General features: G+C 53.1%; 3 protein-coding genes across 3 annotated transcripts in view; 1 reads left to right on the top strand and 2 right to left on the bottom strand.

Moving 5' to 3' along the window:
- VOLCADRAFT_117985 (uncharacterized protein) overlaps positions 1–1,698 on the top strand; it is a gene marked incomplete at both ends in the record, with an annotated part of 4,779 nt that extends 3,081 nt beyond the window's left edge. The window contains 4 exons of the mRNA XM_002951884.1: positions 239–259; positions 682–731; positions 1,068–1,349; positions 1,605–1,698. Coding sequence (XP_002951930.1) covers positions 239–259; positions 682–731; positions 1,068–1,349; positions 1,605–1,698 — 447 coding nt within the window. The remainder of the gene's footprint in view (positions 1–238; positions 260–681; positions 732–1,067; positions 1,350–1,604) is intronic.
- Positions 1,699–2,442: 744 nt separating this feature from the next.
- Positions 2,443–8,855, bottom strand: VOLCADRAFT_105254 (uncharacterized protein; the record flags this gene model as incomplete). Its single annotated transcript, XM_002951798.1, has 5 exons — positions 2,443–2,888; positions 5,046–5,076; positions 6,193–6,294; positions 7,107–7,192; positions 8,637–8,855. The coding sequence occupies 5 exons, from the start codon at positions 8,853–8,855 to the stop codon at positions 2,739–2,741; spliced, it is 588 nt and encodes a 195-aa protein (XP_002951844.1). The 3' UTR covers positions 2,443–2,738.
- Positions 8,856–11,676: 2,821 nt separating this feature from the next.
- On the bottom strand, positions 11,677–13,608 carry VOLCADRAFT_92415 (uncharacterized protein; the record flags this gene model as incomplete). Its single annotated transcript, XM_002951797.1, has 5 exons — positions 11,677–11,805; positions 12,089–12,279; positions 12,723–12,790; positions 13,218–13,279; positions 13,567–13,608. 5 exons carry the CDS (start codon positions 13,606–13,608, stop codon positions 11,677–11,679), a joined length of 492 nt encoding a protein of 163 aa, XP_002951843.1.
- Positions 13,609–21,808: the final 8,200 nt, after the last annotated feature.

Here is a 21,808-nt window from a genome sequence, read left to right as displayed (position 1 = left end):
TTTTTGGGGTCCTTCCATCCGCGAACTGACCGAACTGACCGTACTTCCCCTCCTCTCCCGCCTTTCACCCCTCTCACCATCCCACATACGTACACACATACATACATACCTACGCGCACCTTCGTTGTGGCTGGCTGGTCATGGGCCCGCGTGCGGACGTCGCCGCACTTCGTCGTCTGATGTCCCGACGCGTTCCCTGGCGCCGTACATACACACACACACGCGCACGCGCGCATAGACATGTTACATGTCGCCGGAGGTACGTCCGAAGACGAGAGGGGATGCGGATGGAGACCAACAATGCCGGGGGATGAATGCATGTGCACGTTCGTACGGATGTATGTATGCATGTATGCACGTATGTATGCTGATGATGTCCGCTGCACACGAACGCCGCAATTTGTCCCAACAGGTCCCTCTTTACACGCCTGCCAGGAAGGTCCCTTCCAGCCGCCACCGAACTCCGCCGTACCTCCGCCTATCCGGTCTATCCCTTGGCAACTCAGTATCATCATTGTCACAATCACCCTCGTACCTCCGCCGTACCTCCGCCGTACCTCCGCCGCGTAATTCTCGACCCTTCTACCGTCCCGACCTCTGATCCTACTCCCGCCCCCCGCGCCCCTCCACACTCACCCCTGCACACTCCCCCCTGCACACTCACCCCTCCAAACCCCTCAGTGCTTCGTGAGTAACGACTTCAAGGTCACGGCCGCATGTGACGTGTACAGGTAATGTACGGGAACGGGAGGGACTGAGTGACTGGGTAGCCGCATGTATGTATGTATGTATGTATGTATGTATGTATGTATGTATGTGAATGCGTTTCGAAATGACTGAGTAAGTGGGAAAGGAGATGCGTTGTGTGCTTGTCGGTGTATCTGTGTACGTGTTTTGAAAGGGTTGTTGACACGCCTTGCTTCTGCACGACCCCATCCTGTATTTCCCTCTCCAACTCCAAACACGCGCGCATCCCACACTCCGCTCGCACGCAAACCCCCCCCACCCCAACCCACGCCCTTCCGACCCCACGGACTCACCCTCCCCCCCCACACCCCTGCACACAGCCTTGGCGTCATGATTAACGAGATGGTGACCCGCCAACACCCCTGGAGCGGTGTTCGTACAGCCGTGGTGGGTTTCAAGGTGGCAGTTGTTGGCGACCGCCCCCGTCTCCCGGACGTGGGCAGCCCGCTGTGTCCCCCCGCGCTGAGGGACCTGATCCGGGACTGCTGGGCGCAGCGCCCCGAGGAGCGTCCCAGCAGTGGGGAGGTGCTGCGGAGACTGCAGGCCTTGCTGGCGGAAGTGGAGGAGGGGGAGGGGGAGGGGGTTTTGCAGCCAAGGGATGGGTTGGCGGAAGGGGAAAGGGAGGGGGAGAGGGAGGGGGCTCAAGCGTGTGCGGCGAGGGGGGAGGAGCAGGCGGAGGAGGAGAGGCAGTTACGTGAGGGGGCGGGGGAGGGGGCGGTCCTGGTTTGAGCCGGGTGTGTGCAAGAAGGGCGAGGGGAGCGAGTAGTAATACATGGTAGGGGTAGAGGGGGGGCTCCGGACAGCGGCGGTGCCGGCAGCGGCTACTGCTGCTGATGCTGCTACTGCGGGCGCCGCAGAGTGGCCACGAGAGCCGTCGTAGTGGCAGCAGCTGCAGCTGTAGCAGCTGTGGAGGAGGAAGGGAGAGGAGGAGGAGGAGGAGCAGTAGCATAGCGGCTGTAGCAAACTAGCAAAGCGGTGTATGTTGCAACAGTAATGTTGAAGGCGGTATGTTGGAAGGCTGTATGTTTGTATGTTTGTAACGAAATCCCAATGAATGAATGTATGTATGTATGAATGAATGGCGACGGGGTTTGCGTGGTGCATTCAACGTCAACGAATTTTGGCGGTAGTGCGGAACTCGACACTACACACGCAGAGAACCATGGGTGGTGCTGCATGGACGGATGAACAGGCGGGGGCGCATGTATGTACGTATGTGCTCGTGTATGTATGTAATTGTGTGTGCGTGCATGTATGTACGTACGTATGTGCTCGTGTGGTTACCTTGCGCTGGCCTTTGACCAGCGCAGTGAGGAAGCAGCATGCTTGGGATTTTTGTTGTTATCGTTGTCGTTGTCGCAATTTTTTTTTTGCTTTTTTTCTGCTTTGCGGTGTGCGCGCTGTACAGTTCTCTCAAGAGTCCCGTGATGGGTCTCTTGCGGCGTCAATGTGCAGCGTAATGCATGTGATGTGGTGGCAAGTCAGCTCAAGGGGGAATGTGTGTGGACTGCGTGTTTCAACGCAAAAAAGTGTGATAGAGGCTTTGTGGTGTGTTCTGATGTGGTTTCGGAGCGTCAAGTAAGGGCCGCTAGACCTCTAGGGTGTTGTATGGCTTGTAAGGGCCAGGCAGCTACCCGCGACTCGTGGGTGGATTGTGTGTGGGGTGGGTGGGGGTTGGGGGGATCCCGCGGTGTCCCGGCAGGTGGTCGGACGTGCATTTGTCTGCGTGTCTGTGCGCGTGTAGCTGCGTGGCATAGCTCGATTTTCTGTGCAAAGCATTCTGTGTGTGTTCCTTAGAGCGCAATTTAGAGGGCACTTGACGTTGGCGTTGGTGTGGTGTGGTGTGGTGTGGTTATGTATGTAAGTAGGTATGTGTGTATGTGGAAAGCAATGAATGGGTGTGTAGAAACCACGAGGTGATGGAATGTGTTTGTGGGGGCTCGGGGGTTACGTTTATGTAGATGGTGGTTAGGGTGGTTATGTGAAGCGGACTAACTGTATGTTCGGAGGAAGGTCTTGACCTCGTCCTCCTCCTCAGCACTACGAAACAGGTGCACACCTTTACGCTCCGAAGAAGCGCACATCGATTTAGGCAACCGCGCATTCGTAACCGCAACCGCAGCATTTGCTTCGGTGGGAATCTGAAGGATGAAGACAAGGACCGACGATGTGGTTGGACAACACCACCCCCTGACCGCCGCGAGTTATCTTGTCGGTGTGGCGATGTGTAGTGTTCTCTTTCTGTTCTCTTTCTTTTTTTCTCTCTTTCTTTTCTTCATCCCAATAATCTACTACTACTCTACTGCGACGACGACGACGAGGGCGATGACGACGACTGTTACCAAGTCCTACCCTCCATTAGGCTGACAGGTATTGGTATCCGTGCTTGGAGGGGGCGGCTGAGTGACGCAAAACGCAAGGCGCGTCCGCGCAGTAAGTACATATATACTGACAGACAAAAGGGGGTAATAATGTGGCGATGTTCGGAATGTCCGCTGGAAAGGCGAAAGACGGCTTGCCGTATGCGGCACTTCGCAGCGTATACATATGTACGTCTGTATGTATGCGTGCAGGGCCTGTTCGTTATGGCTGGATGCACTTATAGATTGGACGTAGTTTGGTTACGCGAAGGGCGGGGGGAGTGGGAAAGGTGTAGAGGATGGCACCTGGGATGAGCACCTCTCCGCACACATCTTAGCGTCAGTCTGCGCCTGGCCGATAGCAAGACAGATGTACAGACAGGCAGACAGACAGGCAGGCGAACAGACGTACGGGTAGGCTGGCGGGCGGATTAGGAGGGCCGGCGGGGGAGGGAGGCAAAGAAGACGGTCAGAAAGAAGGCTGTGGCAGCTCGGAGGGAAGAACTTTACAGGAGTGCCCTCCCTGGCTTGCCTCCCAGCCCTCAGGCACGTAGGGGGGCTCCTCCTTCTCCTTCCCCTCCTCCTTCCCCTCCCCTCCTCCTTCCCCTCCTAGCGACGAAGGCAGGGCGAACTGGTGGCTATGGGGGTTGGAGGCAGTGAAGTCGTCAGCATGGAGGCTGCCGCTCTTGGTGTTGTTTTTTGCCTCGCTTCCTCTTCGCCAGCGCCGTCGTGTGTCTGTGCAGTACATCTGTTGTCTGTGTGTGTATGTATGCACGCGTTCATCAGCCTTGGCCCGTAGCGGTGGCGGCGTTAGGGGGTGCCGTACAAGGAATGATGAACATCTTGAAGAAGACGCCCGAGGAAAAGGCTACTGCTACATCGACGTCGTGGGGAAAGCCGCTACTGCTAGGCGGATGAGGTTTTGTCGAGTACTGCCACTACAGCTACAGTACTGCAACTAAGAGTACTGCTATCGGTTACCGTACAATGTCAAAAGATGATTCGCGTTGTGTACGGCAAATAATGCGCATTGGACACGAACGGGGGGGAGGGACGGAAGGGGGGCTGGGTGGCTAGGTGTGTGGGGCGGGTTGTGCGGGATGGGATGGCGGGGATTACGTTTTGGACGCAGTACTGGCTGAACTCATCAGCTCGCATTGGCTGGACCAGAGGGGGGACGGCTGCCTATTAAGACACGCGAAAAGGTGTGTTGTGGGGGGGTGGGCGGCATCGCAGTGGGATGTGATGTTGGTTTCTCCTCTTCTCGTAATTCTTTGCTTATGCGGGTAAGGTGGTAAGGCTGGAGGCCGCGGAGTTTCGATACAGGAAGAAGGAGGTGGTCCTCTCGAAGTCCCTCTCCTCTGATGCGCCATTTCACACCGTGTGTACACGCGTCCGCCAACAGAACGTACACACAGACAAACATGACTAGAACGAACTGAGACCTTGTGGAACCGCGGATTGAGCCTGCTCCAGATGCACCACCGCCCGGATCAGATAGACGAGAAAGGAAGGCGGAGAGGAAGGGGGAGGGGGGAGAGGAAAGGGGAGGGGGGAGAGGAAGGGGGAGGGGGGAGAGGAAGGGGGAGGGGCCGGGGGAGGGGCTGGGGGCGGGGGCGGGGGAGGGGGGAGGGGAAGGGGTATGTAAAGGTTGGCTGCGAGCAGCCCAGCTGGTTAATATGGACAGGTAGTAGGAAAGGACAGGTAGATGGTCAGGACTACGAAAATGTTGGGGAGTTTGGGGGGGAGGGGAAGAGGGTATGACGTGGGCCGAGGGTGGCGTACACAGCGCGGCGGCATTGCAAGGTGGTGGTATTGAACAGGACGCCCCTAGGGACCTCTAGGAAAAACGGTGCAGAGCTGACGAATGTGCAGAAGGTCCGGGCGCCTCGATCTTTACTCCGAGCTGCTGCTGAACTTATGGCCCTTTCTGCTCACCAGAAGCTCTGGGTGCGATCCTTTGAATGCGCTAAGAGTAGGAGCAGGAAGAAGGGGAGCAGGAGGAGGGGGAGCAGGAAGAAAGGGAGCAGGAGGAGGGGGAGCAGGAAGAGGGGGAGCAGGAGGAGAGGGAGCAGGAAGAGGGGGAGCAGGAAGAGGGGGAGCAGGAAGAGGGGGAGCAGGAAGAGGGGGAGCAGGAAGAGGGGGAGCAGGAAGAGGGGGAGCAGGAAGAGGGGGAGCAGGAAGAGGGGGAGCAGGAAGAGGGAGGCAAAAGTATGCGTTACATTGCGTTTGCGGCTACTACGGTTGGAGTGTAAGGTGGACTGCGGTGTGATGGACAAGGAAAGATTTCGATACGGCCGGATTATGCGACTTTTAGTACTAGTACGGAGGTACGGACGCATACGGACGTACGGATGCACATGCGAACTGAATCCAACACAGAATCCGACGAACCGTCCGTTTATTTTTTTTTGCCTTTACAAAGCATTTGGGTTTACACCGGGCTTTGATTTTTATCAATTCAACTAAAGAGTTATGGAGTCAGGGCTGCATGGAAGCGGGCTGCACGGAGTTGATTCGTATCGATTCAATATATCATCCCTTTTGGAAGCAACCGATTAACCGGTCATCCGATTTGCTCCAACCACGCCGCGAAGCCTTAGAAGTTTGGATGCAGCGGCCGCTCTGCCGATCCCATTATTGACTTTCCAACCTCCAACAAACCGACAAAACCAAATAGTCTTCCAGGAAACGCAAGGTGTACGGAATGTAGGACCCTTCAAAACCCGATGACAAACAAGAATAAACCAGCGGAATGGAGGCCGCCTTCTTCCGGTTGCTTTATTATCTATCTATACACCTACCTATCTACCTACTTCCCTAGCTACCTACCTACCAGTCCCTCTACCGGACAGGCTCTCAATCCGTCTTTTCCATAATCCCCCCTCCCTCCCTCCCTCCCTCTCCTTCGATTCCCTCTAGTTGCGCACCCCTCATTCCAATCTCTTCCGATTGCCTAATCAGGCATCGAGGATCCGTCTCGAGTGCCTCGGGTTTTTATCACAGTCCTCCAACGCCAACAGGCCCTTTGTCGCCAGAAGCTGAGGTGACCGGGCAGCTGCGACAGCTACTGCTCCAGCTTTACTTGTCGGGCTGTAGCGGCACATGCACGTTACGCAGCAGCCGGAATGCAGGTCCGTACTCGAGGCCAGCCTCCGCCAGCTGCTTGTACACTTGTACGGTATCCCTGTACGGCATCCAAGACAACGAGAGCAAGCACCTCAACCGTGTGATGGTTTGCGTGTCTGTTTCGCATCTCTCTGTGTGCGTATCTGTATGTAAGTGAGTGCGTCATGTTGCTACCCACGTAACGTAAATCCTGACGGTACGACAATGTACGACGAGGCTAACAGCAGTCCAGAGCCCAGGGGAAGTTGAACAGGCGGGCCCAAGCGGGTAAAGGCGGCGTCATGGCAATGCCGGACAGGACAGGACAGGACAGGACACGGTGTTTATTTTCCAACGTGGATCTCGCATCTATGTGTGACCGACCGGGATTAGATCTGTTTGAAAATAGCTTACACCCCCCTGTGCAAGTGTGTACGTGAGAATCTGGTGATTGTTTTTTTGGGGATTTGAAGATGATTTTGCTGATGCAAATTGGATGATGAGTTTTCATCCGTCCAGGGTAAATTTTTAAACAACCCCTTCCACCCTAAAGGCCAGCAGATCACTCATCCATCCCTCCATGAATTGCGCCCCAAACAAGGGGAGCTTTGGTGGGAGGCTTGTTCTTTTTGTGTATCAAATTGCTCCTGTGTCTCCTCATCCTCTCATCAACCCCCCTCCCCCGAACAGCAAGCCACATCTGCCCGTACACAAATATGCACTTGACTCAGCGCGGCTCAGATCGTTAACACACATGCACACATAAGCAGTACCGCATATACACACACACCGCCCCACCACCACCACCACCATCACCACCAACACCACACCTTCGTCCACACGAACCAAACACTCGAACACACAGACACACGTAAACATATACATACATACCTGGGCACCGGTGCAGACGCCCTCTGCGCGTCGATGCTCCGCTCTGGCCACCGCTGAGCCATGCGCTCCATGCGCGCCCTCTCCGCCTATAAAGCCGTTTGGACAGCGCCATCGAGCACACACGGCGTGGAACCAAGGAAAATGGCGTTTTCACACTAGCAATTAGGGATGGGAATTCACGTTTTACGTTTTTACGTTTTAAGGAATTAAGGTTACGTAATTACGAAATTAAGATTGGACCTGGCCGTAATTTACAAAATTAAGGGCTCGCCGTAATAAGGTCCCTCAGGAGGGGTAGAAACCTTAAAAGCTTAACAGACCCATGGGTCTTACGGGTTCCGCCGGTCTGCAAACCAGGGTGCCGCTGACCCGTCCACTCCTCCGAACACACCACAAACCCAGCCATGGGGGAAGCGTGAAAGAGTCCAACAATGCAGGTTGAAACCCGCGATTCCCTCCGCCCAACCAAGCAAAAGAGCAAGTCAAGTAGTCAACACGACAAGTAGTCCTGGTTTGCAACGGTATTAGGTGTCGTGGTCGAGTATGTATGCACGGCTTTCAATGCTTAACGAAATCCCCGTTGCGAGGGGGCAAAGCGTACGCGAGCAGCGTGGTGCCCTTTTCATATGCTGCTGCTGGTCCTTAAGAGCAGGTGGTGTTGCAGTATCAACGCCGCCATACGCGCCGGTGCCGGGGGTCGTGCCCGCGTCAGCCATGGTTCAAATTGGAAAGGCGATAGTCGCCAAGTCGGCTGTACAAGCGCCAAACTGATGTCAAAAATATGTAAATAAGTAAAGAATGGTGTTGCGAATGTGAAAACGCTGAAATTGTGCTGAAAATCCAAAATCGTACACTAGTACGGCAACCTTAAATTAAGGGTCCAGGGTCCAGGCCGTGGAAACCGTAAATTACAGTAATTTACTATATTACGCTTTTAAGCTTACGTAATTAAGGTTGCCAAATCCCCATTCAGCTGAATCTCACATCCCTACTAGCAATACTTTTCGGCCGGTGGTGGAGGGATCAGGATGCCGTACAGATCAGCGGAAGGACGCTTGGGAGAAGGAAAGTGTCCCCGAAGTGGGGCCCCTCAGCTCTCTTGGTATATATTGCTAAGAAGTGGGGAAGGGAAAGAGGTATTAAAAGCTGGGGAAGATGTGACCCCCCACAGGTGCCATGGAGGCGGGCGACGTTGTCGGGATATGACATAGGGGTAAAAATGAATTAGTCACTGTCGCGGCGCCGGCGGTGGCGCCACCGGGTTGTGATCTGTAGCGATAGTGAAGAGAGCCCCCAACTGCCGCCCCCCAACTGGTTGAGTGTGTGACTTGATACTGTGTACATGCATACATACATACATACATACATACATACATACATACATACATACATACATACATACATACATACATACATACATACATACATACATACATACATACATACATACATACATACATACATACATACATACATACATACATACATACATACATACATACATACATACATACATACATAGACACGCACCTGCATCGCACGTTTCAAAATGTCCTGAAGACCCCCCAGGTCGTCCCCTCGCAGCAGGTTCACGAACTCGGGGAACTGGGCCTCCAAGCCCTTCAGACGTTCCGCATCACCCCCTAGAAGCGCAGTACAAAATGCCGCAGGGTCGCGCGCGCTGCCATCCTCATTTAGCGCCCAGGGATCCACGGTGTTTGCGGCGGTTGCGGTTGTGGGGGTTGTCATCGCTGTTCTGTTGGGGTTGTTAAGGTCGTTAGGGTGCACCTGTGAGGTCCCGAGCGCTCCCTGAGACTCAGGGCGTCTCTCCGTGGTTTCGGGGCTAGCTACGGGTGGGTGGGTGTGAGACCGCCGATATACACACCCAACGTGTATATGTGTATGTGTGTATAGATATATATGGTCTGGTTGACACTACTGCAATTAGCGGGTCAAGGTCCTGGATTTGATTCCTGGGGAGATCCCCGACTTTGTCGGGAGCGTGAGATTATGGCTAGCTGCTGAGATGTGGAGTTGCGGTCACAGGAGATGGACCAGATTCGCACGCTGGATTGGTGGCGAATGCTGAACCCTCTGTCTCTGCGGATATTCGGGTGAATGAATTTAAGAAATGGGAGGTTACCGCCGTACATTACTGATGTGTGTATTGAATTGTTTTACACTTCATGATGCTTTTTGTAACCGGATGGTGGGTTGGGTGGGTTGGGTGTGAAGGATGTGAAGGGGCAATCTGCGAACACCGGTGGAGCCGGTGTTCGATTGCGCACGATACGGGATGCGGTTGGTCACGGTCGCGATGTTGCGGTACAGAGCAACCAAAAGGGAACATATTCCTTTGAAGTGGAACCTCCTGATATATAGGGTAGAGCTTATGAGCCAAGTGGCTGGGGAATCTATTTTCCAGCGTGATTTCCGTACCTTTCCTTTTCCCTTACCTTCCTCCTCCTCTTCTTGTCCTTTCTTCTTTTCTTCTGCGCGCCCTCTGAATCTGCTTGTCTCCCCTAGTCACGTCCGATTCGTCTTGTTCGCTGATCTGTGATGAGTTTTAGAGGTTTGCTCGTACCCCGCCCCTGAAGGATGACAACGAAGTAAGCACCTAAAAAGCCAAGCAGGTAAGCCACTGAAGAAAAGGCCAGGGAATATCCGATGTCCACCGGACCCCACACGTTCCATCCTCCTTCCTCCATTCGTACCGCGCCGTACCGCGCGCAATGCCGCATGACACCAGCCGCACGTCCGCGTCGTCTCATCCTCACGCAGGGCGGAGTGTACCGCTCCATCTTGGACCGATCAGGCCGATCATATTGGACAGGACGAAGTCGTTTGACGCGGACGAGAGGCAACTTAAGGACCGATACGCTGAATGGGAATGCGGGCTGTAAAACCGACCTTGCTGAAGCCTCAAGAGCAGCAAAAGTAGCCCGTCGAGACGACGAAGCTAAGAAACACGATGAACGTCAAGGTGACAGTCGACATATTGGACGGGTCGTTTGGGCTTCTTTCATTATCCCCCCCCACGCTGATGCCAGGTGCCTAAGCCTGGACGCGCGCACGAGGGGCACACGTGAGCCCTCGCTAAAATATAACCCCTTTCAGACCCCAGAGATTCCAATACCACTACCCCAGCCTGCTTCGCTAACGCCGCTATTGCTCCTCCAGCGCGTCCTCCAGTTGAAGGAATTATATTCCCTGTTATAGGAATTCTATTTAGTTTAGATTCGGCTTTATTGCATGCTCCCTAACCCCACCGGGGAGCGCACAAAAAGATGAGTTTGCGTGCTCACTTGGCAGTGCACGATTCCAATCATCGTCACGATTCCAGGTCTTGAGCCGGCAGTCAGGCTGCAGTTTCCATGTCACATGTGGCTAACCGTAACTTTTACTAAAGCACATGTGTGTGTGTTACATGGTTGGGGGGTGCGTGACCCCATACCTGTAAGACTACCCATACGAGCCGAAGGCCCAAGGGCAATACTACAACGCCTAAAAGCCACGGAGAAAAGGAAACACCGCACATCAGCCCATTATACGCTGCTCACATTGCACACGACAGGATTGCGCCATGCACCAGAGCCATACCAGCAGGTGCCAAACACCGGAAATCCTTCCATCCATAGAACCGCCCATAAGCAGAAAACGCAGCACGTCAAGGAAACCTCCCGTCCGTGAAAACTGAGGAAACCTCCCGTCCGTGAAAACTGAGGAAACCTCCCGTCCGTGAAAACTGAGGAAACCTCCCGTCCGTGAAAACTGAGGAAACCTCCCGTCCGTGAAAACTGAGGAAACCTCCCGTCCGTGAAAACTGAGGAAACCTTTCGTCCGTATGAAGATAATTGGGCGGACCCTTGGCCGGCTGCGGCGCATCAAGCAGCCATCACTCAAGTAATGTATCATGATTAGTAACCCATGTCCCCTACCCTGCGGGCCCCTACACAGTTTTTTTAAGTAATATATTCCTTAAAAGGAATAAACAGGCCCCACACGTACGGAATAAATTACGGCGACCCTAGCAACTTTGTTACTTAGGTTGGAATAAATTGAGACCCGCCCTAAATGAAAAAAAATCACTGCCCCTATGTGCCTCTTAAACCGTCGCCATATGCACCCCTCCTTGGTGTGGGCATATGATGCGCGCTGGCCATGGGCAACGTTGTATGATGACGAGTGACGGAGCAGCAGGAGCCGCCTTAGCAGCAAAGCAGTGGTGTCACCCACAGCTCACCCGTTCACGAGTGGTCTGGTTGTATGCAAGCAGAGACACCTACCGATTTCATCTGGCCGCACAGCCTAAATGGAGGCGTGTGCACAAACGACCCCAGTGCACACGTAACCGTCCCTGTATCCAGCTCAAGGTACGCAGCGCCATACACCTTCTCACAACAGTCCAAAGCTCTCACCTTTTCACCAAACTCCACCCCTTTTAAAGCATTCCCCCTTTTCCCTTCCTCCCTCCCTTCCCTCGGTTCACTAGGTGGCAGTGATGCAGCGCAACAGCACTCCCCAATACTTGAAGCTCGCCTCTGTCTCATCCGGGCAGTGCACCCTCGCATCATGCATGGCTCCAGCCCTCTGCCACCATGTTGATGGTCTTGTGGACTCGCTCCAAGAGCTCGTTCACATCGCCAGCTGGCCAACGGTAAAACTCTAGATTATGGCCGTCCAGCAGTATGGCTGCGACCTGAAGCCGGACGTCCGAATGGCGCCAAGAGGGGGAATCATGAGGCGTGGAAAGCAACCAAATCGGCGGAGGGAGAGCCGGGTACAGGTGCAATATGGGAGAATAAGGGCCGCATGTCTATGCGTGTGTTCGTGTGTCCTTGAGGATATCCGTACAGATTAAGATGCAAATAAAGGTAAACGAAAACAAGGTTGGGAGTTGGTTAAGAAAAACTGTAGTGTATGTATCGGGCCCGCCATGCCCACGATCCATATTTGCCCGCACAGCACTCACGTGTACTCACCACCCTTGACCGTCTTGAGGATACATGGCCCGGCGCTGTTTTGTTCATTGTTCCATCGCCGCCGCTGCCACCGCTCCCAAGACCGCCCCCATCAGGGCGGGGCTGACATGCTTCGAAAGGAGCATGTAAGATGCGCCAGCTGACATCGAAAAGGATTCGATGGTGACGCCGATCAAACCCGATTATCGGAACTTGGGTTTTGGGGGAGGGGGAAAGTGGGTTGAGATGAGACACGGGTGGTAACACGTGAATGGTTGAGAGCACGATGCGGCCCTAACGTTGAAAATTATGTGTGAGGGCCCATCCGCGGCTTAGTAATGTTATGGTTATTAGGACCCAGGAAGTGCGAATCAAAATCGTGGTCAGGTGGAATCCAGGATCCAACGACCAGCATCTTGACTCCGAACCGACCCAACTACCGAACTAACCGGCCAGAAAACTAACTTTTCCTGCTGAGAGCTCTGAGACTACAACAGGCATCGGCAAACGGGGTATTTCTGGTTTCGGGAACGGGTCTAATTCTGTCGTACCGTATAATTTCGGATTTTTATATGGATTCTAGAACATAGCAGAAGCGCTGCTAGATTTCCCAGAAGAACTCCGACACCACCGCCCCGAAACCACCAGTCATTACCGTACGCTTGGCTGCCCAGCGTATCGAGCGCAGTGGAACACCCGAAAAGATAGAACCACATCAGGTCCCTGGGAGGATGGGAAAAAGGAGATGGCGGGAAATAGCAGGTTGAGGGTTAGTGCGGTAGAGCACGGTTCTCCTATTCACGGTGATGGTTACGTTCTGGCGACCATCGCCAAAGAGTTACCCCTGGGGTAAGCGTACTCCTGGGCTAAGCGTACTCCTGGGCTAAGCGTACTCAGCATTTAACTTACCTCATTTGAGAAGTCTGGAATGTAAAACATTACTAGACTTCACAGGAGATAGAGACGATGCGCGAGAGCTAACTAGCTAACCGTTCCGTGCAGGACCGCACCGTGTTGCCGCAAGCTGGGTCACCCAAGGTGTAACGAGTAGTCGGATCGAGATACGAATAATACGAAGCGGAAACGATTATACAATGTGAATTGGCTACTTGGTTCTTGACAACCAAATGTCCGCCTAGACGGAACTAACCAGAGGAAGGATATACCCTTGTTGGGGTACGACGTACGATAGTACGGCAGGAGTTGTTCCGCCTATGCATCACAAGTAACAGTAATCAGGATATGTTAGTCATTACCGTAATTAACGGAATGCTCATAGCACAAGGTGTCCAACCAAAACCTGGTCTGTGACAACCATAGTCTGGGGGAACATTCAAAGGAACATTAGCTATATGGGCTTTCGACTGCACCGCACGTGCTTGCGCGACTACCACAAGAACTCCGAACGTATCGACCATAAGAAATGCCGTCGTACACATTTCATGAAATTCGTTTCTAAGTCTGATACAGGAGGATGGTTATCTTCGCTGTTCGCTTACCTGAGAACTGCAAGTCGTGACGATGCATGGCAGCGCCAACATAAATATGGTGGAAGGCATTGCGCCCCTCGTTGATGGACGGTGGTGACCTGGGATAAAGTTAACCTGCGAGCCGACCAGGAACGGAGTTGGGCCGCTGTCGACCCGGCAGATTCTGTTGGATGCTGGTGGTGGGTGCGGAACCTGAGCGATCCACTGAGAAGTTGACTAGGGTGACTGGATGAGGGTGCCCCGAAATACCGGGGAAGGCAGGGTTTCGCAGGGTAGCTGCCACGGGCGAAGATACACCCCCCTGTTATACACATCATAAATATAAACCGCAGCTCGCGCTTCCAAGTTCCCTTAGGAAGTGGGAGTTCTCCATTTTCTAAGAGTGGCACGCCGGAGTCGTCAGTGGTTCCGGTTGGCGGCATCTCACCCTTACGGGACAACCTGAGCCCTACAAAAGCCCCGGCTAAGTGACAACTTCCTTGAACAAACAAAAGAACATTTCATAAAGACTCATGATTTTAACTGACCACACATGTTTTTAACTGACCCAGAGTACAAGCGACGCTCCGGAACCAGGATGCGAACTGCTGTAAGTAATTCGTACAGCAGCCGTTACATTTCCAACATACCAACCAATGACGCGTTTGAGCCGGGCGAGATAATACGTTTGGTCCGTTACACACACACACACACACACACACACACACACACACACACACACACACACACACACACACACACACACACACACACACACACACACACACACACACACACACACATGGGCAATCCTACAGGGTGGGGGCCCCCCTGGGCGCTTCCCCTGAGGCCCCGCCCAAAAAGCAGCTCTCTGACTTGTTGGCCAAAGGCTTCATCGAAGAATCGAAGTCACCGTTCGATGCACCCGTCCTCACAAAAGGAGGACGACTCGCTTCCCATGTGCCTTGACTTTAGCACTCTTAACAAAATCACATCATAAAAACCGGTATCCACTTCCAAACATCACCAACCTCCTTAACAAACTCCAGGGTGCGAGTATGTTCTCGTCCCTCGACCTACAAAGCGGCTACCATCAAATCCGCACCACGTCCCAAAACCGGCTTCATAGCACCCTTCTGAACGTTCCAGTAAAAAGTGCTGTGCTTCGGGTTGACGAATGTCCGGTAAGTCATGAACACCGTGCTCAAAGAGCACATCGACGCTGGTTACTGGACGATATCCTTTTTATCTTCAGGAAAGATCCGACCAGCCACCTCGAGCACATGTGCCGTACTCGAATCCCTCAAAGGGGCGTGTTTCTGTGCAAAGCGTGAAGAGTGCGAGATGAACAAGCCCCAAGTCAACTTCCTAGGCCACATCATTGGTCACGATAGACTTAAGTTGGATCCCCGAAAAATCGATGCCGTTTTCTTGGGCCTTGCGAACTACTTCCACAAGCTCATCCAAGGGTACTCGTCGCTAGCGACTCCTCTCACGACCCTCACCGGCAGCAAACGGCTGACCCCAATGGCAGAATATGCACCAGCAGGATTCGACGGGATTAGAAATTAATGGTTGCAAGCGCATGAGCTCGCTTTTGCTTTTCCCCTCTCCCTTCCCCGTTGTGCAGGTCGTCCTCGAAGAGCAGGTGCTGGTCGCGGAAGGTAGGTATTTCATTGCAAGCATTGTTGCTACTGCTACTGCTGAGGGTGAGATCTGCCACAGCTTGCAAACGTTTTAGGATGTGTACACAACATGGGCCCGGCGGTGCTGTCAAAGGAAGGGCCCCACACACGGTTGGGGTTGCGCCAGACGTACAGGCATTGCGGGGGTGATGTGCATGAAGTTGGCGGCGGTGAAGGATGTGCTGGGCCTGGATAGGATGAACTTATTTTCATCCGACACCTGGTGGCTGTTGTGGGTTCGATTCCCACAGCGATGGAGGGTACCGCGGCTCGTGTGACTGCTCTTACCTACCTAGGGGCAGTTTTCGTACTTATGTTTTCAGTGCCCGGGATGTGGGCTCTGTCGAGGCGAGGAGATACTTTGCCGGGCGGAACCCGCGGCGGTCGTGACGGCGGTCTGGACGTGGGGGATCTGTTCTCGTCTGTGTGTGAGAACATCAACCCTAGCCACGCGCAAGAGCACGGGTCGTGGAGCGACTGTAAGTGTCGCTTTGACGACCTAACGGAATCTCAGCGTGAATGACGGTTGCAAGCTCGTTGTGCATGTAAGACTAGCTCTGTGAAAGACCCAGTGGGACAGATAACAGCTCCTGTGTTTGTGTCTATGTGAATGCGCGTCTTCATTAAGCAGCCTCTCGCACAATCGTGTCCGGTCGTACTGTGCCGAATAAACGGTCCGTACAAGAAGCCCCAAAAGCCAGGAGCGAATTTTACCGCGCGGGTGCGCGCGTGCGATTCTCAAAATGCGCGTGTACAAGTGTATGTAATTTTTTTGGCGAAAGGCCGCGGTGTGCCAGCGCGTTGCGCAGTCGCAAGTGCTTACTCGTGTCGGTTCCGGAAACCATAGAGGGCTTCGTGTGTCGTACTACCCAAAATGCATATCTTCACAACACAGCTCCTCAGGTGTGCGCCTTCACAATCCAAACAATTGAATTTACAGCTAACCGCAGAAACAACCCCAGCCTTTTCTCTTCACTTTGTTTAAGCGTTGCTATTGAGAGCGGACGAGCTTTTGCGCTAGCAGGGTCAGCCCGCTGAGACATGCCATAGGAACCGCTGTGGTGTAGCCTCGCAGAACTTCTGCTCTAATGCCGACTGTACGCGATGCGATCGCTGCAGTCGACGGAGAGACTGAGGCCTCGATTGCTCCCATACTCGAAGTTCTTGAAAGGGAGGGTTACGATGTGAGCGCTGAGGCAGGAGGCGCATTTCGTCGTCTCGACGTAAATGACCTGCGAGCGCAACTTACAGGGTGTTTCCACTTGGCCGCACACTAACATTAAGCTCAAAAACTCTCACACCTGGCTCAGCGAATCACCCAGGCGATAAGAAAACAGTTAAATACATTAATAGAAAGTAAAAGTTCTCTAAAAAATCGCGTAAAAGGGGCTCCGTACGCGAAAAGCCGAAGGGCCCAGTGGAAACGCTTCGGACACTAAGTCCGCATTAGTGGCACACTAGTTATCAGGGCCTCAGACCTGCTGATAACTTTCAAACTGGACATTAACTTCCGAGCGGGAAAATTCATAGTCAGCCATTTTCCCTCCTCAAGGCCCTACGTTGACTTTTCTATTTCCTTTATCCATTGTCGCAAATAGCCCATTGACCTGTGGAATTCCGAGCAGGACCGGTCGAATTCCCACATTCCAGCTATCAGCCGACCAAATTGTAATGATTTGCGCATTAAATTACACCCACTCTTACTATAACAATGGTTTGGTGCCTTAATAGCAACCTGTCGTATGGTTCCGGGGCGCTTAGTGGAAACACCTGTTCAATAGCCACACACTAAGTCCACATTAAAGATAATGTTCAAAAGTTAGTGTGCGGCCAAATGGAAACACCCTGTTAACCTCCGGCAACACAACGCCCTGAAGGAGGCAATCGAAACAGGCATGCATCGGCAAACTTAGCTGCTTGTGGCATTCCTAGACTGGGTTGGGAGTTTCTCGGGTTCGTCATTTCGCTGCGGCTGGGCCTGTGACTGGGCTCCCGACGAGCACCGCTGTTTGCTTGTTTGTGTTCGCGATAGAAACACCCGCTGTACGTAGGAACAACGCTTGTTATTCGATTGTTGTAGTGTATGGGTGAGTGACACACAGCTGACGCCTTTCCTTCCTCTTGGAGGGGAGGTACACCCAGACAGCTGCACCTGCGTGAAGTGCAAATCATTTTGCTGGGGGAAAAACAAACGCAGGGGTTATATTTCCTTGGTACATGCACATATGCTGTCTCTTTTTAGTCATATTACATTTTTAGGGTATTTTCCGGGTTGAACGGCGCAGTGGTTCTGGACGAGAATGTCACGCGCTTCTTCGCTACACTGCATACCATGCACGGTCTTCTGAACCGTTGGTCAGCTGTGTGTTCCTTTGCCAAAAGAGCATACCCCTGTTATGTCTTGACAAATGACCTAACTGCGTAATGCACCCTCTTTTTTCCTCTTTGATGTACAGGTGCGGCAACTGCTGCCCCGCCACGGGGTCCCAGCTCTGGTGAGTTCGCCTCATTTTTACGTTAACTTCTTGGAGCTGGATGCTTTCTATCCCCATTTCCTTACAGTAGATAGTGAAGCGCTAACAGATTTGGCAGTGTTGTGGCTCTGGCCTGCCTATCTACCTGCACGCAAAGAAGGCTCAGAGCGCCCATCTAGCTATGTATCCTGCCTCTTGTTCGCCCTTTTGGGTGCATGACATTTAAGGGGGCCTGATTCCTTGGTAATCATAACCGGGGAGAAACCCTTAGCCTAATCCTATGGTAATTGGAACGCCCCCTGGCCTGCCTTTCGACTTCATGCATGCTAAGCAGCCACATCCGCAGATCATTCTGCTGCGATTTCCTTGGAGGAGGACGCCACGCGTTTTATTGCTACATTGCGTACCCTGGCAGTGCCGGGTGCCGGTGATCTGCTCACCGTGGGCAGCGGCGACGTGTCTTTCCCCCTGCATGGGGGAAAGAGGCAGCTCTACGTGCGCAAATGCTATCCTAACCTCTTCACAGTCATCTACGCGTCGGAGAATCGAAAGCATGTTGGTGAGGCTCACGTCGTTCCCTGCTGTTGCCTGCCGTGCGACTGGTGTATACAGCTAGGACCCAATTCACCTGGTGATCACAACATCATCATTTGTGGCTTGTTAATGCATGTGGGTTGCAATGTATATGTGCAGGTTGGGGCCAGCTGATGTTTGTTACATGTAATTGACGAGCTCATGGCTGGTACTAGCCTGCTGCACTCTCTGAGAACAATCAATGCGGTTCGTTTTTTCATTTTTCAAAGCACCAGAGCCCCTCTGTAAAGCTATGTCTGTTCTGCTGCTGTCGATCACTCACTCCACGTGCTTGATGTCCAATGCTTGCCCTTGCCCTTGTGTTTTCTGGTGCAGTTACTGGGACACCTGGGATTGGTAAGAGCTACTTCTTCTACTACATGCTAATGCGGCTGCTGCACAGCCCGTTGCCACCACCCTATATCCTTTGGGAGCATCGCTCAAGCCGTGACAAACTGGTGGGTTACACATGTACTGTAGTACTGTATGGTGTGCTGGTGTAGGAGCTGTTTACATTTGTTTCCTTGTTCTGCCCCTTCTGGTCAACAGTGGTGCTACATGCATGAGACAGGCGAGGTCCGGGTCGGCAACAACATAGCCTTCAGACGGCAGTTTCGCAATCGTGATTCCTGGTGGGTTCTACTGGTGCAGCACAGCACACTGATACATCATACATTTATCCTCCCCCTGCGGTGTCCTGGAGGGCCTAGGAGCTGTGTGTTGTGGCAGCGTTATCCCGTATGTTGTCTCGCTGGTCTATCCCGAGCCCTTGCATTGTTTATCAGGCTTGTGCGTGGTCCCTTTTCTTTGGTTGGTTACTTATCCCCTGGACCAGCCCAGAGGAGGTCAGTTGTCGTAAGGTGGCTGCAAGACATCCTGTGGTTTCTAGTGCTCTTAGCCTTTCTTTTTTCGACGTTTGTAATGGCTTGTTAGGTGTATCAGGAGCCCACCCCTGCCCGGGCTGGCCTAGCCGACTTCTTTCGTTTTTCGTTTTTTCCTTCCCTTGGGTTCCCTTCGTCGTTGGTTGTATTTTTTGGGGGGGTAGAGGGCTTGTGGACTAGCTCTAGCGGGACCTGAGAGCCCATCGTGTTTTCACTGCAGCACCATCCCCCGGATGGAGGTGCTGCAGAGCGGATGTGTTCTGTATTGGTGTTTTGGCTTCGGCTCTCACGGCCCACAGTGTAATCTCAGTCATACATTCATATACATTTATATACATACGCATTTACATATACATACATGTACATATGTATGTACATGCATGCTCGCTAGCTGTCTGGCTAGCTAGCTAGCTAGCTATGCCTACATGCATGTGTGGCAGGCAATTTAGTGCTGCCGTGACAGGGAGCTGATGGATGATGTGCTTACAGGCCATGCTCTGCACTTGCCCAGCTGCTACATACCTGGGACCTCCTGGATTCACTGGGTCCATTTTGTCCCTCGACATCTCGTTACCTTATCCCGTCAGGTACTTTGCAGATGGGGTGCAGCCCGACACCAGCACTGCGGCGCACATGGTGCTGTTAACCGCACCCGTGCATGCAACGATGAAGGTTAGCATCTTGGGCCGAGATGTGATCAGAGGGTGTACCATTGCTGACTTCGCACACCCGACATGCAGCGTCCTGGACTCGTCCGTTAGTTGCTGCCTAAGTGTATCCGTTCCTAACGAACTAGATGGCCAGGAAAGACCAGAACGTAGGCCTGTCGCCCTTCCTTGCAATCGTCTGTGCTTCATTGTACTTCTCCCTCCCTCCCTCCCTCCCTCCCTCGGGCTGCAGGAGATGGATAAAGAAGGCGCGAACGTGCTGTACATGCCTCTCTGGGAGCTCGAGGAGCTGCTTGACTGCCGCAGGTGCTGGGTGTGGGGCGAGTGGGGAGGAGGGCTAGCTCACGTGGTGCATGCTGCAACTAATGCTGAAAGTACTTTCGTAACGTTCTTAGACTTGAGTTTGTAACTTGAAATTTATGCAATAGTACAGCGAATCAGGGTTGATATTACTTAAGTCGACCATGTGTAAAGCCTTTATAAGTGGTGTACAGCCACTCGCTTTCCCCCCCCACTATATGCCCCCAGCAAGATGTACGACATGGTGACGGAGGTGACCGTGAAGGACCTCTTCGGTTACTATGGCGGCATGGCACGGTACGTGCTGCAGCATCCGTCGCTGAAACCCGACCGGGAGTTGCTTGAGTTGCTGAGGTCGCTGCGCACCGCGATTGATACTTGCACCGTTAAACAGGTGAGGCATGTAGTGTAGCTAGTCCTCTACACCGAACTTGATGCTGTTTCAGTTGGCTGCCTAGGTTTCTCTGACACTGCTCGAGTTATTGTTATTGTTGCTGTCCTTCCTTCGATCCAGCAGAGATCACTTAGCTGCTAAGCTCCTATGTCCTCCTTGCCCATATTGCTGCCAATGTCTCTTGTTCAATGGCAAGCTCTGAGGCTGCGGCTTGCGCCTCCCTGAACATTCAGATGTAACACACCTGCGGTTTGGCATGCCTCTCTTGTCCCTCTCCCATCAGGTGCGAATGGCCATTGGTGCTGTCGAAAGGGTACCTGAGGCCAGCCACCCGCTGTTACATATTGTGGCTGACGACGCGTTCAAGAAGCAGCGCCTCAGATTCGCCAGCAATTGGGCGGCTGGTGAGTTTGTCAAACGAGCATTGGAATTTGAGAAGACGGATGTGATATCGCTACTGAAAACGTCCGATGAAGAGCTCAAGGGTTTGTTGTACGAGCCAGTTATGCATGCTGTACTGGCGGCGGGTGGCAAGTTCGATGTGGTGCCATTGGACCCGGAGACTCTGAAGAGGGGCAACGAGGAGAAGCTGGACATCCAGCCCTGCAAAGAGGTTTGCTGGTTTAAAGACAACATCAGCAGCGTGAGCAGTGTTGAGAATGTTTACTACAGGCCCATGGCCTCCAACTTCTCTGTCATTGACGCTGTTAAGATGCCAGAGGTGTATCTTTTCCAGGTAACCGTGTCTGAAACCAAGGAAATCAACGCTGCTGACCTTGAGAAGAAGTTGGCGCAACTGGGCATCCCCGACAACCCTAAACCCAGCCTCTTCTTCGTGGTGAGCCCTGATGTCTACAACACCTTCAAGGTGCGGGCATCAACGAAGAAGCGCAAGGCGGGCAAAGATGGCGAGGCTGCCTGGCCGCCCGGCACCGGGGAGAAGTATCCGCGTTCAGGTAACACCCGGTTGTATATTCTGCGTGGCAACTACCAAGACCTGCACAGCAGCACCTGATGCATCATCACAGCGAAACAGTTGTGCGGGGTGAAATGGAAATGACCGCGTGTAGTAGTGATGTATGTGTAGTGATACAGCTGCAATATATAGCAGTTAGTGGTTGATTGAAGTTGTTATGACATGTGACTACTGGCCTTGTCCACTGTCGAGTCAAATGCCACCACATGCAGCTGCATGCTGTTTGCAATGCACAGCAGTACACGACCAAGGGGCAGGAGCATGGGGAAATGTTCTATCGTTCTCGGCGTCAGTGTACTGCTTCTGCCATTGTGTTGCAAT

Source organism: Volvox carteri (assembly GCF_000143455.1).
Source record: "Volvox carteri f. nagariensis unplaced genomic scaffold VOLCAscaffold_26, whole genome shotgun sequence".
NCBI lineage: Eukaryota > Viridiplantae > Chlorophyta > Chlorophyceae > Chlamydomonadales > Volvocaceae > Volvox > Volvox carteri.
Note: the sequence above shows the minus strand (reverse complement) of the source record. Positions and strands in the feature narration are given on the sequence as shown.